The sequence below is a fragment of the Trachymyrmex cornetzi genome, unplaced genomic scaffold, assembly GCF_001594075.2.
Source record: "Trachymyrmex cornetzi isolate Tcor2-1 unplaced genomic scaffold, Tcor1.1 scaffold641, whole genome shotgun sequence".
In the NCBI taxonomy this organism is placed as follows: Eukaryota; Metazoa; Arthropoda; class Insecta; order Hymenoptera; family Formicidae; genus Trachymyrmex; species Trachymyrmex cornetzi.
In genome coordinates, this window is record NW_017299961.1 from 304,020 (window position 1) to 317,490 (window position 13,471).

Below are 13,471 nucleotides of genomic sequence, written 5' to 3' on the forward strand. Positions count from 1 at the left end.
CATTAGCTGTTTATCACCGAGGTCCACGATGGAGGCGCCTTCTGCCGGCGAGATGAAAGACTTTGCGAGAGGCAGGGATATTCACAGCTTCGGTCACCAGTTAGGTCCGTAAAATTTTTACTTTTCTTGCGGCGAAATCTGCTAGTCGGTCATGGACGCCGAAATTGAACTCCAAACAAGAACTTTCTTCAAATAATCATATTATAGTTATTTAATGTTACGAAATTTATGAGCAACATTCTAAGACTTTTTAAAGGAGATAAAACAGTTACAATTTATTGTAAAAGAATGTTAATTTTTTAAATTTGATTTTTGTATCTATTACGTAAGAATTCTTACGTAAAGCTTATGTTAAGCTTTTACTACATTTACGTTATTTTATAAAAGATTTTATCCAATTTTATTAAAAATTTGGAAACTAATACAAGAATAGATGATTAGAAGGAGAAAATAATTTGCTCGAGAGTAAAAATATATTATATTATTATTATTTTGTATTATCTTGAGTATACATGTATATTCTAAATTTTGAACGAGCCAAAAATCATATCTAAGATTTTTCGTTACTGAGTTATCGCATGAACGAGCCAAAAATCATATCTAAGATTTTTCGTTACTGAGTTATCGCGGATTAAATAAAAGGATCACTGTTGATTGTTCATAATATCATTAAAAAATATTATCGCAATTAACAAAACAGATTCTTAAAGCTGAAACTTTGTCTATAGAATCGTCTCTTCAGTCCTACCCTGATGAATTTTCGTTACTGAGTTATCGCGGATTAAATAAAAGGGTCACTTTTGATTGTTCATAATATCATTAAAAAATATTATCGCAAAACAGATTCTTAAAGCTGAAACTTTGTCTATAGAATCGTCTCTTCAGTCCTACCCTGATGAAAATAAAAATCGGAGTATAAGTCGAATGTAATGAGAGAGTAATAAAAGCGTAAATGAAGCCTCTAAAAGACAAAAATTGAAACAATGGAATATAAAAGAACAGTAAACGCCTCTTTTACGTTTCGTTGTTTCAATTTTTGCCTTCTAAAAGCTTCGTTTATGTTTCTATTACTCTTCCATTACATTCGACTTACGCTCCGATTTTTATTTTCGTCAGAGTATTACTTGATGAAAATAGTTGCTGCGTGATAACTTCTCTCATACGTTTGTGGTGTGCACGCTGATTATTGAAAACAGTCATATGGGATCTACAATTTAATGTCGATTATGATCGACGAAATTTTAGAGAAGTGCTCTTGGCAAAGATATTCTCGGTGGGTTGCCATTTCCTTCCGAGAGGAGACACGAGCGTATGAAAATATTTTAGATCTACCGGGAATCAAATTCGGGATCTCTATCATAGCAAACAGTCTGCTTTGCCACGCTTCCTCTTATAATGAAATCGTATAATTACCAAATTTGTTTTAAGAATGTGTTGAGTGTTGACATGATACAAATGAAGTAGCGCTAGACACTTTTGTTTCAATCTATAATATCTTCCTGGGAAAAAATGTTATATATGGACATACTTTATATATACTTATATATAATTGTATATAAAATATGTCAATTTTACAGGGTTAGCAAAAAACATGTTTTAAATATATTTTAAACAGTTTAAAACATACTTAATTGATGTTTTTAATATATTTTAAACATGTTTTTTTATAATACTGTTTAAAGCATATTTGAAGCATTAAAAACATATTTAAAAAGAAACATAATGGTATATTCTTAAAAAAAAACATCTACTCTTTGCCAACCCTGCAATTTTATATATAATTATATATAATTTTATATAATTGTAACATGTAATAATATATATAATAATATATATTATAATATATATAATATACATAATATACATAATAATGTATATAATATATATAATAATTTAATAATATATATATAATATATATATATATAATTTTGAATTTCTTATAATAAATCAAATTCACTTACCTGCTAACGATATTACTCTTAAAAGTTACATCACTTAACATTTCGAATTAATAATATGCGCATTCCCGCATTATCGGATAAAAGATATCATGTATGTCGCATATGGCGTATCCATAAACACGAAGGTGGTTTACCTTGGTCATATAATAGAAAAACTGAGGAAAGCACAAAGTTATATTCGCTATTATTCTTCATAATACAATATTTCATATATTTCCAAAAATACAATTGTTGATTTGAAGTAAAATATTTTCTAGGTTACACTACAAAACCTTAATGTTTAATATACTTAATATCTATCAGTATTTAATACATATGCATATTGCAACTACATTCGATTTTTTATTATTATACAATGTAATGCTGCTTTATTATCTTATCTTGATAAATTATTTTTAATTTACGAAAAATTCGCATAGGTTTCAAAATATTTTAAATATGTCTCTGCTGCATCGTATAGGTATTCCAGATGTTCCTAAACATTAAATAAAGTTTCTTACTTGAATATATTATTTCAAATTTCTTATAATTTTTTTGTATAGAGTAAGAATGAAGAATACAATTTTGTATCAATAAAATTATCAACATTTTTTCTTTTTATTAAAATTATATTACCAAGGAATGAACAAAATCTGGTCTTGATCGTCTAACAGCTCGCACTGCTAAAGAAACATCGCATTCTCTTTCTACGGCCATTCGTTCTAACAGGAAACTCAATGCTAGATAGAGACCGCATCCAGTTACTCCGTCGCTGAAAGATTGTTATATATTTTTTAATATTTTGCGAAATATTGCTTGGGAAAAAATATATAATTAATTATATAATCAAATATATACTTAATTATTTAAAAGAATTCTGAAAAAATATTTAATATTAAATTATTATGTGAATTAATATGTAAGTATAAGATGTAAAAAAAATGTTTTTTTATTATTAAAAAAAAACACGATAATTTGAATTATAGTATATGACAGTCTTTTGGATTTAAAATAATAATATCATAATATGTATATAATTTTTACTGGCAAAGTGTGACAGTAGGTCCATCGCCTCTCGCAATTCTTTCCGCAGCTTGCCAAAGGGTCACCATTGTTATAACTGGTGGTGGTGGTTGATCCTTTCCAGGTTTCCATTCCGTTAAACACAGTATAGTAACAGATTGTTCTCTCGAGGGTTTCTATGATAAAACATCATCAAGCTAAATAGGTAGTAACAAATGGAAACTGTCGAATTGTCGTATCGATTGATTTACCTCGGAACTATCAATGAGCAACAATTTTTGTGATGTATAATATTCCAACTCTACGACTTCCTTCATTATGATATTCAAATATGGAACTGGTTTAAACTCGCCGCTTGTAGGAGCAATGACGCAGCAAGTCTGTAATTTCAAGGATATATAATTGCATTTATAAACACAACTGCATTTATGTAACTTAATTATTACAATTTCGATATATTTAATAATTTAAAAATATATACGCAATATATATTGTGTAAAGAAAATAAATCAGCTATATATTATATTCTATAAATTATCTCAGCTGATTTGTTTTGTTTACACAATGCGCATATATTTTTAAAAAACAATTGTTGCAATTATATAATTTAGATTTTGTTAAACGTTTCTTCTCATAAATATAATTTGTATTAATATGTAGAAAAAGACATACAGGATCCTGAAAATCAGGTGGCTGCAGCATTAGAATAAATTCAACTTTAAACTCAGCGATCATTCGCCAAAAATCATTAATCGTTGATGGCATGGGAAGTTGTGAGGCTAGATATTGATTCTGAACTTTTACTCCGTCTACATAAACAGCGGATAAATAGTCGCTGTCTTCGTCTGATGCTGGGTATCTTTTCAAATATATTCTACTGACCTTATCTACAAAATAAAATACATTTTTTCTAAATATTTCTAGTATTTTCCACTATATCAAGAATTTATTGTTAACTATACAAAACATTAATCTAATTTCGTGGCTTATCATCATATAATTAGTAAAAATTTGGACATTATAATAGACGTGATTTGTCGCAGGGCTTCATCTTGCCATGCAGTACTCTGTAATCTAAAAGTCATAGAATAATCAATTTTAGTAATATCACCTAGTTTAAACAATTCAACAATAAACATAAATTAAAGTCGAGTTAAGACATACCTTTGCTGTTGAAGCGGCAATTCTTTCTTTAACGCCTTGATTTGTGTTAGTAACATCTCATTACACGGCAATGTAGTTGGAATAGAAAGCAAACATTCTACTAATGCCAAATGCGCTAACAGATATTGTTGTTTATTATCCACCATATTAGCTCTTTCGCTCCTGATGGACGCCGTTTCGGTGAAAACATCAACCAGCTAAACAATTTTATTCGATAAAAATCATTATCTTTCATATAATTTATGTACTAATCCTAGTAGCAATTTATTAGCGATATATTGATTAAATGTTGAAGATATATTGAGCCAATGTTGAGTCAATATTTGGGCAATACTATGCCAATAATTGTGCTACTAAAATAAATATTGAATACAGTTAATTAATCATGCAAATGGCGTTATCGAAGCGATAAATAAGATATTATTACCCCTTCCGCCGCTGCTCGACGGAGACAAATGTCGCACAAAATGATAGTCCCGGTTCTTCCCACGCCAGCACTGCAATGGACTACCACGGGTCCGATTCCAGGTGGTGTTGCCAACAATTTCTTCAAGTACGTGACTACGGAGTGCGTGTATAATGGTACTCCATGGTCTGGCCAAGCCGTGTAATGCAGATGTTCTATCTACGATTGATGCGTATTATTTAATAAAAGTTATTGCGTCTATATGCATAAAAAATGTTGGTACCTTACGAGTTTCCTTTCCACAAGTGACATTGAAAGTTCTAAAGCAATAATCAGCGAAGACATTGTGCTTTGCATTTAGCACAATAATGTCGCCGTATTTCTTCTTCTTGCCAATATCCGGCCAATATTGTTCGCATTTTGTCTAGAAAAACCATTATCATTAAACTATTTATGCAAAACGATAATGATTTAACGAAAGCATACACCAAAAAGCTTACTTTTCCACTTTCAATCACATTCGCCAACATGCAAATAATAAGAACATTTTCCTGCCAAATCATGCGCCAGAAGTCGATGACTGTGTTAGGTTTGGGTCCTTGTGTTGCTATATAGTGCTTATTCTTTTTATAACCCTTTTGGAATAATTAAATTCAATTAAATTAAAAAATTGTCATTAATGTTATGTGAACAGAAATATTATTTATACTTCGAAACTGAGACATTTATGATTAATCAGGGCTTACGGTGATGTAATTAGCGTTGATGTAATCGGAGTGAGCGTCATCCGGAAGTTTCTCTAATATCACACGCGTTTCGTCATCTGTACAAATCAACACGAATAAGCGATATTAAGTCAGTGCTGCGCAAAACTATTCTATGGTCAACTTTTTACTTACACGCAATAAGATTTCCATATCGATTCTTAGATTTATTCTGCGGTAATTTCCCGTAATCCCACGGTTTAGTTTGTCCTCTTGGAAATGTCTCAAAAAAAGATCGCAAAATAATCTTATTGTATTATATTTTTGTAAATTGTGGTTATTATAGTAAAGGAAACTGTACGATTCTTCATAAATTGATAAAGATTTAAATATAATTAAGATTTTGTGTGTTATTTAATTCAATGTAGAAATGTTAAGTTTTCAGAACTCGAGAAGGCAATTTAGTAGTTCAGAATTAAAACCAAAATTGAAAACTCACCTCGTATTGCTTATCGAGCAATCCTGACTGTATCGCCTGCCTGACATAATTTTCAAAATCTTTCACCTTCACTAACGATGACATTTCCGCCTTCTCTTCGTTGTTATTTGCAGCGATAGGTACTTCCGATATGATTGTCTGCGATAGGGATTGTCTGTCAGAAGAAGTAGATAGATCTTGTTTTGAATTCGATATCGAAGATTTCATTTCTTGTTCGAAGTTCTCAATATTTTGCGACAAAATCATCTCGTTTTGCATTAACTGTTCAGTTAATTTCTGCTTTTTCCTGTAAAAAAATTACACATTAAATTGTAATAGATATAAAATTAATCTGTATGGCATTGAATTTGATTTGTGGTATCAGTAGATGATTTTGTCTAAAGTGTTTGCACGACAAATATTAATAAATGAAAGTAGCAGTATTACTTTGTCATCTAAGAAGTGGAAAGATACTACCTTCGATACAAGTAAACAGCTACGCCTGCCACAACAAGGAGTAATATGACAGGTATGAGCCACGCTTCGTGATGCTTCGGTGGGACTTCACCAATAAGAACCGATCTTGAAAGCATGATGGACTCGGTGGATAAATTCCGTTCAGTTACGATAACCACTATTTCATAATATCCTTTAGATTGTAATGGGCAATTCTTTGCATTACCATAAATATAATTATCACCGACCGTGAATTGTTTGCCAGCAAACTCACTGGTCTGCCACAATTGAAAACAAAAAAATTTTATTCTAAATATACAGCATTTCAAAGCTATCATTTGTGTTAATATTTCAATTGTGATTTAGGTAACATTAATTTTATTTTAATTAGTTACATGTACATAAAACAAGATTACAGCTATAAAAATTTTTATAGTTAATCAATTATTACTTAATTATTATTGCAAGATTATTTATGATTAAAATCATGCATAGAATTCAAAACTATTTTATATACATACAGAAACTTCAGCAGCTATCCATGCGATTTCGTTTATCTTTATGCTTGCTCGTGCTCGTAGTTTCTCAGGCACTTTCAAATATTGCTCGCAAAGATTATGGCCCTTTACTATGACATACGTCATGCTATCTTGAGTATCGTTTATAACAAACGGTATATTTAATAAAATCGTGGAATCGAATTTGTCCACCACGTCTAGAACGCCGTCAAAAGCTGCAGTTGAAGGCGTATAAACTTCCACGAACTTTGTATTGCTGGATTTATTTTCAATTGTCATAGCTTCAATATAGATAATGTATTGCGTTGACGGAAACAAATATAACTGTTTGCTGTAGTTACGCATGTATTGTATCACCGGATATTCAAATATTTCGCCCATGAATGATCGGGAAAGGCGTTTTCTCAGATTTGAGGAAGTTTCTACTATTCGAATGCGAAAAGACTTAAGAGGAGCACCTGTCCTCCAAGGATGAAGCCATTTTAGATCAACCACGCTGTTGTTGTTGATTGTAAAAGTATAATTCCCAGGTGCATCCGGTGCTAAAATGTAATCTGATTGTAATATTTATTCGAAGCAATTCTTAAATTAATTTACAATATATTTTGGAAAAATTCTAAGAAGACTAAATAATTATTTATTGCACATAATACATTTTTGCAATTATTTACTAAATTTGAAATTTTACTTGTATTATGAAGCATGTCGCGAGTCACGAAGACTGGGAAGCCTGGCTCAGTAACGTCCATATTGTACGCGAAAATCTATGATACATATTTTTCATATGACTTTTATATTCATTAGCTTATTTTTTCTATTGTGCCACAAAATTTATTTATGTTTACCAGAAATATTGAAAAAGTCGTGGATCTTAACATTATTTTACCTTAATCATTTGAGAAAATATGAACGGTTTGTGAATAACTTTACAAATATAATCGTCCCACAAGTCACAAAACTCATTGAATTGAACTTGAATATCTGAGCAATGTTTACTATATGTGTCACATAATTGGACACTATAAACACGTAATTTTCCATTGAGAGGTGGAAGCGGACTTTGCCATCTCAGATGTATCATTGCAGAGTTTTGACGAGTATCAATCTCGACGACTTCTAAATTGGTTACTCCAGGCGGAGCTGTTATTTCAATTACATTATGATTACAGAAAAAATGATCAAAGTACTAATAATATCAAGTTTTACCTGTCGGTGGAGTTTCAAACTCGATTTTTTTATAAGCGGTGACATTTTCTTTGCTCATAAATTCTCTTATTACGTATACTGTTGCCATGTATCGCTCGAGACCGTTTAATTTCGGATCTAATCCACTCAAATCGATATAATTGCGGCTAGTTTGTTTGGTTATATTAAAGTATTTAACAGCGTCACTAATGCCGTGTAGTCTTATTCTGGCTTTCAGTGATCCCGAAATCGTTGTACAATCTTCAGGTGGACTCCATGACAGTTTCCAATTTTGCATTGTCAACTTACTAAATATCTCTGATGGTATCTCTATAAAACCGTTGATTCTTATTGTTTTTTGTAAGAAGTTTTTATACGTATACATATATATAAGATATCAATATATAATTACTAAAAGTATTATTAGAAATTAATAAACAAATAAATGAATTGATTGGCATTCTTTATTTGTAATATTAACAATAATTCTAGTAAATGATGTACGTATACCAGACTGTGCTGTTTTAAAGGTTGTCTCTGCGAACATGCTAAAATGTCGTGAATTATAAGCTCTGACCTGCGCTCTATAAGATCTGTACGGATGTAAATCTCGAATTGTGATGGTTGGTACATTTGTAATAGAATTTGTAATAGTGTGATTAGTTGGTGTAGATATTTTTAAGTTCTTACAACCAAAGTACTCTTCAACCTAGAATTAATACAAAGCATAATCTACATAATAAATTAAAGCACATTCCAATGAAAAATCTAATGTTGAAATAGTAAAAATTAAATGTTTGCATGCAATTTTAATAATACTGCGCTTGATCGTAGTTTGATATTTCGAATACTGTGGAACACTAACAAATGTAAAAAAATCAACTTGAGATACAAAATTGAGTAATTTTAATTGATTTTAATTGATAATCAATTTTCTTATCTGCATTTATTACCTTTAAGAATACTTCATATTTCTCTATTTTTCCGTTCGGTTCAAGTGGAGCTCTCCAAATCAGAGTAAGTTCTGTATTAGCCGACAACATACTTTGAAGATCTGACACTTTAGATGGGACTGTGAATTATATTTGTATAAAATTTTATTTATAATTTATAAAGCATATGTGCAACATAATACATATCTATATTGCAAAAATATACAAACTCTTTCTTTTGAAGTGAACTCACCGCCTTCAAGCGTATGAATTTCCTGAGAAAATAACTTATGATTTTTATGATATATATTCACTTCAAAAGAAGTATATGACGGCAAGTATTCCAATTCGTATTCAAAAGATGTAGGTATTAAAGAACTGACTACCGTACTCGTATCTATTTTGTAAACTGTCAGATAATACCAACTTGTCGGACATGAATATAATTGCTGTGATAAAAAGAAACAAAGGTGAATTTCATTTATTTCGAAATACTGTGATAAAATGTTTAAATGCAAAGTTAAAAGAAATCTGAATCAAATTTAATATAAAATATCTACATACTGTTGGATTGAGTTGCCAATTAATAGTGATGCTGTTTTCTTTGGATGTTATGTTGAAATTTTTAACCGCTGCATCATAATGCAAAGAGTTATTATAGAAAGTACTGTATTATTCATAAAAGTAAATAAAAAACTAAAATGATATTTTTATTACGAGTTTCACAGTAATAAAGATAGTCTTCCGACTATTAATTACTTAATTAACAAGTTAATTTGCAATTTTTTTATTATTTTTAAATAATTTTGCATTATACAAAAAATTAAATTTGCTTCTATATAATAAAAATACGTAATAATAATATAATAATTTTGATTTATTTAATTCCATTTATATAGAGTGTAATGATAAAGGTAAAGGTTGAATAATTGTTTACGAAATTAACATTAATTAATTTAATTTTTAAATTAAATAAATATTGACTCACGATTGCATTTAGTTTCGGCTACTTGCCAATCACTATGTATTTTTATACCAGTAATATCCAGAATCAAACCGATATGATAAATAACACCAGGTTCCAAGTTCTCAAAATTTCCTGTAAGTTGTGTCATATTTCGAAATAACTCGTTCCATGGTTGCTCAATATATTCAATATTTGTCTGTAAAAAATGTATCATAAAATTAAACTCTTCCTTTCACTTTATTATCGAGTGGACGATATCCAAATATTTGTATCGATTGTAAATTTTGTTGTATTACACACACTACTTAAATGCTAATTCTTGTTATTTTAAGGAATTAAAAAAAAATAATACTTCAAAATATTTAAAATGTTACTCGAATGTCAAAAGAATAATGAATCGATATTTTATCATATTCGTCCTTCCATATTATAGGAATAACGGCGTGAATAGTCGTCTCGCTTATCGAAATAATTGTAGGTTTGTCGGGCTTGTCTACGCCTGTAAAATGATTGATTATTTGTACACTTGTATCTAACAATGATAGATATTGCTCAATTGACATAATATAAAAACAGCATGCTATGTATTACATAAAAGATTGTTACTTGTTTGACATAAAGGTGATATGTAAACTTTTTCGCTATTATTGTTGCAACCTTTACTACACTCTCCATTTGCTTTATTACATTGTTCATTGTAGGAACATGAGCCACATGTCTTCATACAGTCATGACCATATGTATATGCATTACAAGCTGAAAGATCAAAATTTAAATGTTTTAATATTTCGCAATACATAAAAATAAAAATAGTGCTGATAACATTAGAAATTATTTACATTCAGAACAACTGTCTCCCAAAAAACCTGGAGCACACGTGCAACCATCTTCATAACAAAGTTCAGTTCCTTTGCAGTCAGAGTTACTACTTAGATGATGAGTACAAGAAAATAAACATTGCGGTCCAATCTTTCCTTCAGGACAATATGTGTCAGTATCTGCTAAAACATTATTTTTATATTTAAAAATATTTTTTTCAACTTGTAGATTTAAAGATTTAGTGAATAAATAATTTTTCCAACTTATTATTTTAAAGACTTATAATGAATAAAATATATTATATTATTAACTTTAATTATATGACGTAAATAATAATTGTTAGTAAGTACCCAAATTTACGTCAAATTTAACATGCGATAAATGCTTCACGGTGGCATGTTCATCGTAAAATAATTTTTGGCACGTCTCATTCGGCCAAAAATATTCAAGCTGGTTATTCCAATCTTGCCCAGAAATCATAAAACCCTCTCTCAAAGCTCCTAAAAAAAATAATAAACTAACTTATACGTACAAAACAAATTAACTTGTGGACAGTCTTTGTAATGTTTGACGAACGTACAAAGTACGTAATTCAAAGTAGCAATAGAATTCCGAATACAGTAAAAAAATAAAAAGAGAGTTACAAGATTCTCACCGTTTTGGGAACATTGACGAACGTTCGCTATTGCCCACAACGGATTCGACCTGTATTTATTTAGTTTAGGAATCAATTCGATTATCATTTTACTGTCAGTATTATAATCGATTGCTGAAGAATTTATCTTGATTTTGATAGATTGCCACGTAGGTAAGCCATGAATTGCTTTCGAGCCTTTTGCTGTTACCGTTACAAACACATCATTGTTAGTAAAATCATGCAAGACTATATTTGCTTCGCATTCGGCGCATAGACCAATTAACAATTGTATGCACATTGTTCCGTTATTAAATTGGAAGACAGGACTTGTTAAAATTGCATTCTCAACAGTTGTATGCAGAAAATCATCTGAAAAATTCATTTGTGGATATAATTTTTCTTCATTATTTGATGCTCGATTTAAAATAATTTTTACTAATAGAAATTTATTAGAAATCTGTACTTACATATATGGAATCGAAATAACATCGCTGTGACACTTCTAATAAACATATGATAATTATCGTTTGAAGGTTCTTCTTCGTCTACATATGTCATAATAATCTTATCAGTATCATAAACAATTATTCTCCGCATTATAGAGTTCCACATAATAACAAACGTTCGCCATTCACTTTCAGATAGTGGTTTATGCTGTATTAATTATTAATTTTAAATGCGGCATAAAGATCTTCTAACAATTTTTGCGGATTTAGATTTGTGAAGATTCTGTTATTAGGATGATGTTGTAAATGGTAGGGAATAAAGATCTTAAAGTGATTAATTTTTTTATTTGGGATATGTTTCAGAAACGTTTTTATTATATGTAAAGTAAAAAAGTACGATGGCTTTAAGTAGGAGAAACACAATATACATATATATATATATATGTGTGTGTGTATTTACCTTGAAGGAAACTAATGGTTCCCTGCATTTCGAATCTGCTGCGGGAAATTTTCCGGGTAAAGGCACTCCCGTTGCGCATTTTCGTATAACAGACAATGTATTATGCCAACCTCCTATTATAATCCAATAGCAAGAAGCTTCGAGATAATTTGTACCGTTACAAATTAATATATGCGCGTCGTGAGATGCACGAACCGAAAAAGAGAGTTTTACTTCGGTACCAAGTTCATTTACATAATCATAGGTATCTTGAAGATTTTTATACTCTTCAAATTCTGAAAATTTTAAGCATTATTTAGAGCTATGTCAAAGTTATATTTTGTTTGTAACAGTTTATAATACATTCTATACATATTATACTCTTTTGTCAAACGGCAAAAGAGATTTTTACCTTCCCATCGTTGATCAAATACTGGACCCATAGGTGTTATTAAAGAATTTGTAAGATACCAGTCATATTTAGTCCATGCCTTCAAGCAGCTTACGTTTGCGTTCATTTTGCAATTTATTGCATTATTGTTATATGCAATTATATCGCGAAACTCTGAAATAATGATAAGTATGTCTATAATACATACATTGCCGCAAATAAATGTAAAAATATCTATTAAATGTTATATATCAAATTTATTTAAAAGATATTGACTAAATTTTGATAAGAATCTTAGTATCTATGTAAAAGTACAAATAATAATTTTTTTATGAAACACATAAATATATTTTGTTCTGCAAATTATAAAATCGCGGTTTTTTTATTCATAACTTACGTAAATTGTTCTTTTCAGCTTGATAATAATGCCAGATTAAGTTGTAGTTCCATACAAGAGCGCCGCCATCATCCTCTGAGAGACATCTCAATTTTATTTTGTCAGGCCTTGTAGAGAATAATGGTCCGCGCAATACAGTTACTTTTCCAAAAATATGTAGCACATAACTCGCGAAAATAAAGAACATTAGCGTATCCATCATTGTTTTCTTCATTATTAACGAAAACATACGTGCTTTATAAGTTCAAAAATTATTGAAATTAAAGTAAATAAAGCAATTAATGTAACAAAATAAATATCATATATCTAATTAATTAGGCTATTTCACATTGTGTCACTTTAAAAAAATGTATGCCGAGTTGGATTTAATGGAATAATAGTCTTATCCATCGAATACATTTAAATAAAACCTGTGTGATCAAGTCACTGCCTTTTATTAAAAAATAATAGCTTGCACTTCAGTGCAATTCAGCACGACAATTTGATTTAAAAACGATAAATTAATAAGAAAATTAAATTTTTATTGAAGTATATGGTTGGTTTTACACGATCCAGACTGTTGGACGACA

General features: G+C 29.9%; 1 protein-coding gene across 1 annotated transcript; it reads right to left on the reverse strand.

Moving 5' to 3' along the window:
* Positions 1-2,361: 2,361 nt before the first annotated feature.
* Positions 2,362-13,113, reverse strand: LOC108766972 (receptor-type tyrosine-protein phosphatase F). The gene is given in 32 exon segments (XM_018516574.1): positions 2,362-2,436; positions 2,577-2,712; positions 2,985-3,139; positions 3,215-3,343; positions 3,636-3,936; positions 3,981-4,037; positions 4,128-4,324; positions 4,555-4,752; positions 4,817-4,957; positions 5,034-5,168; positions 5,280-5,356; positions 5,433-5,520; positions 5,737-6,022; positions 6,193-6,449; positions 6,693-7,231; positions 7,378-7,453; positions 7,576-7,829; positions 7,896-8,204; positions 8,385-8,583; positions 8,828-8,946; positions 9,060-9,255; positions 9,371-9,438; positions 9,795-9,969; positions 10,148-10,272; positions 10,380-10,529; positions 10,613-10,771; positions 10,943-11,092; positions 11,248-11,598; positions 11,697-11,883; positions 12,136-12,410; positions 12,527-12,679; positions 12,903-13,113. Coding segments are annotated over 32 exon segments (5,919 nt in total). The 5' UTR covers positions 13,105-13,113.
* Positions 13,114-13,471: the final 358 nt, after the last annotated feature.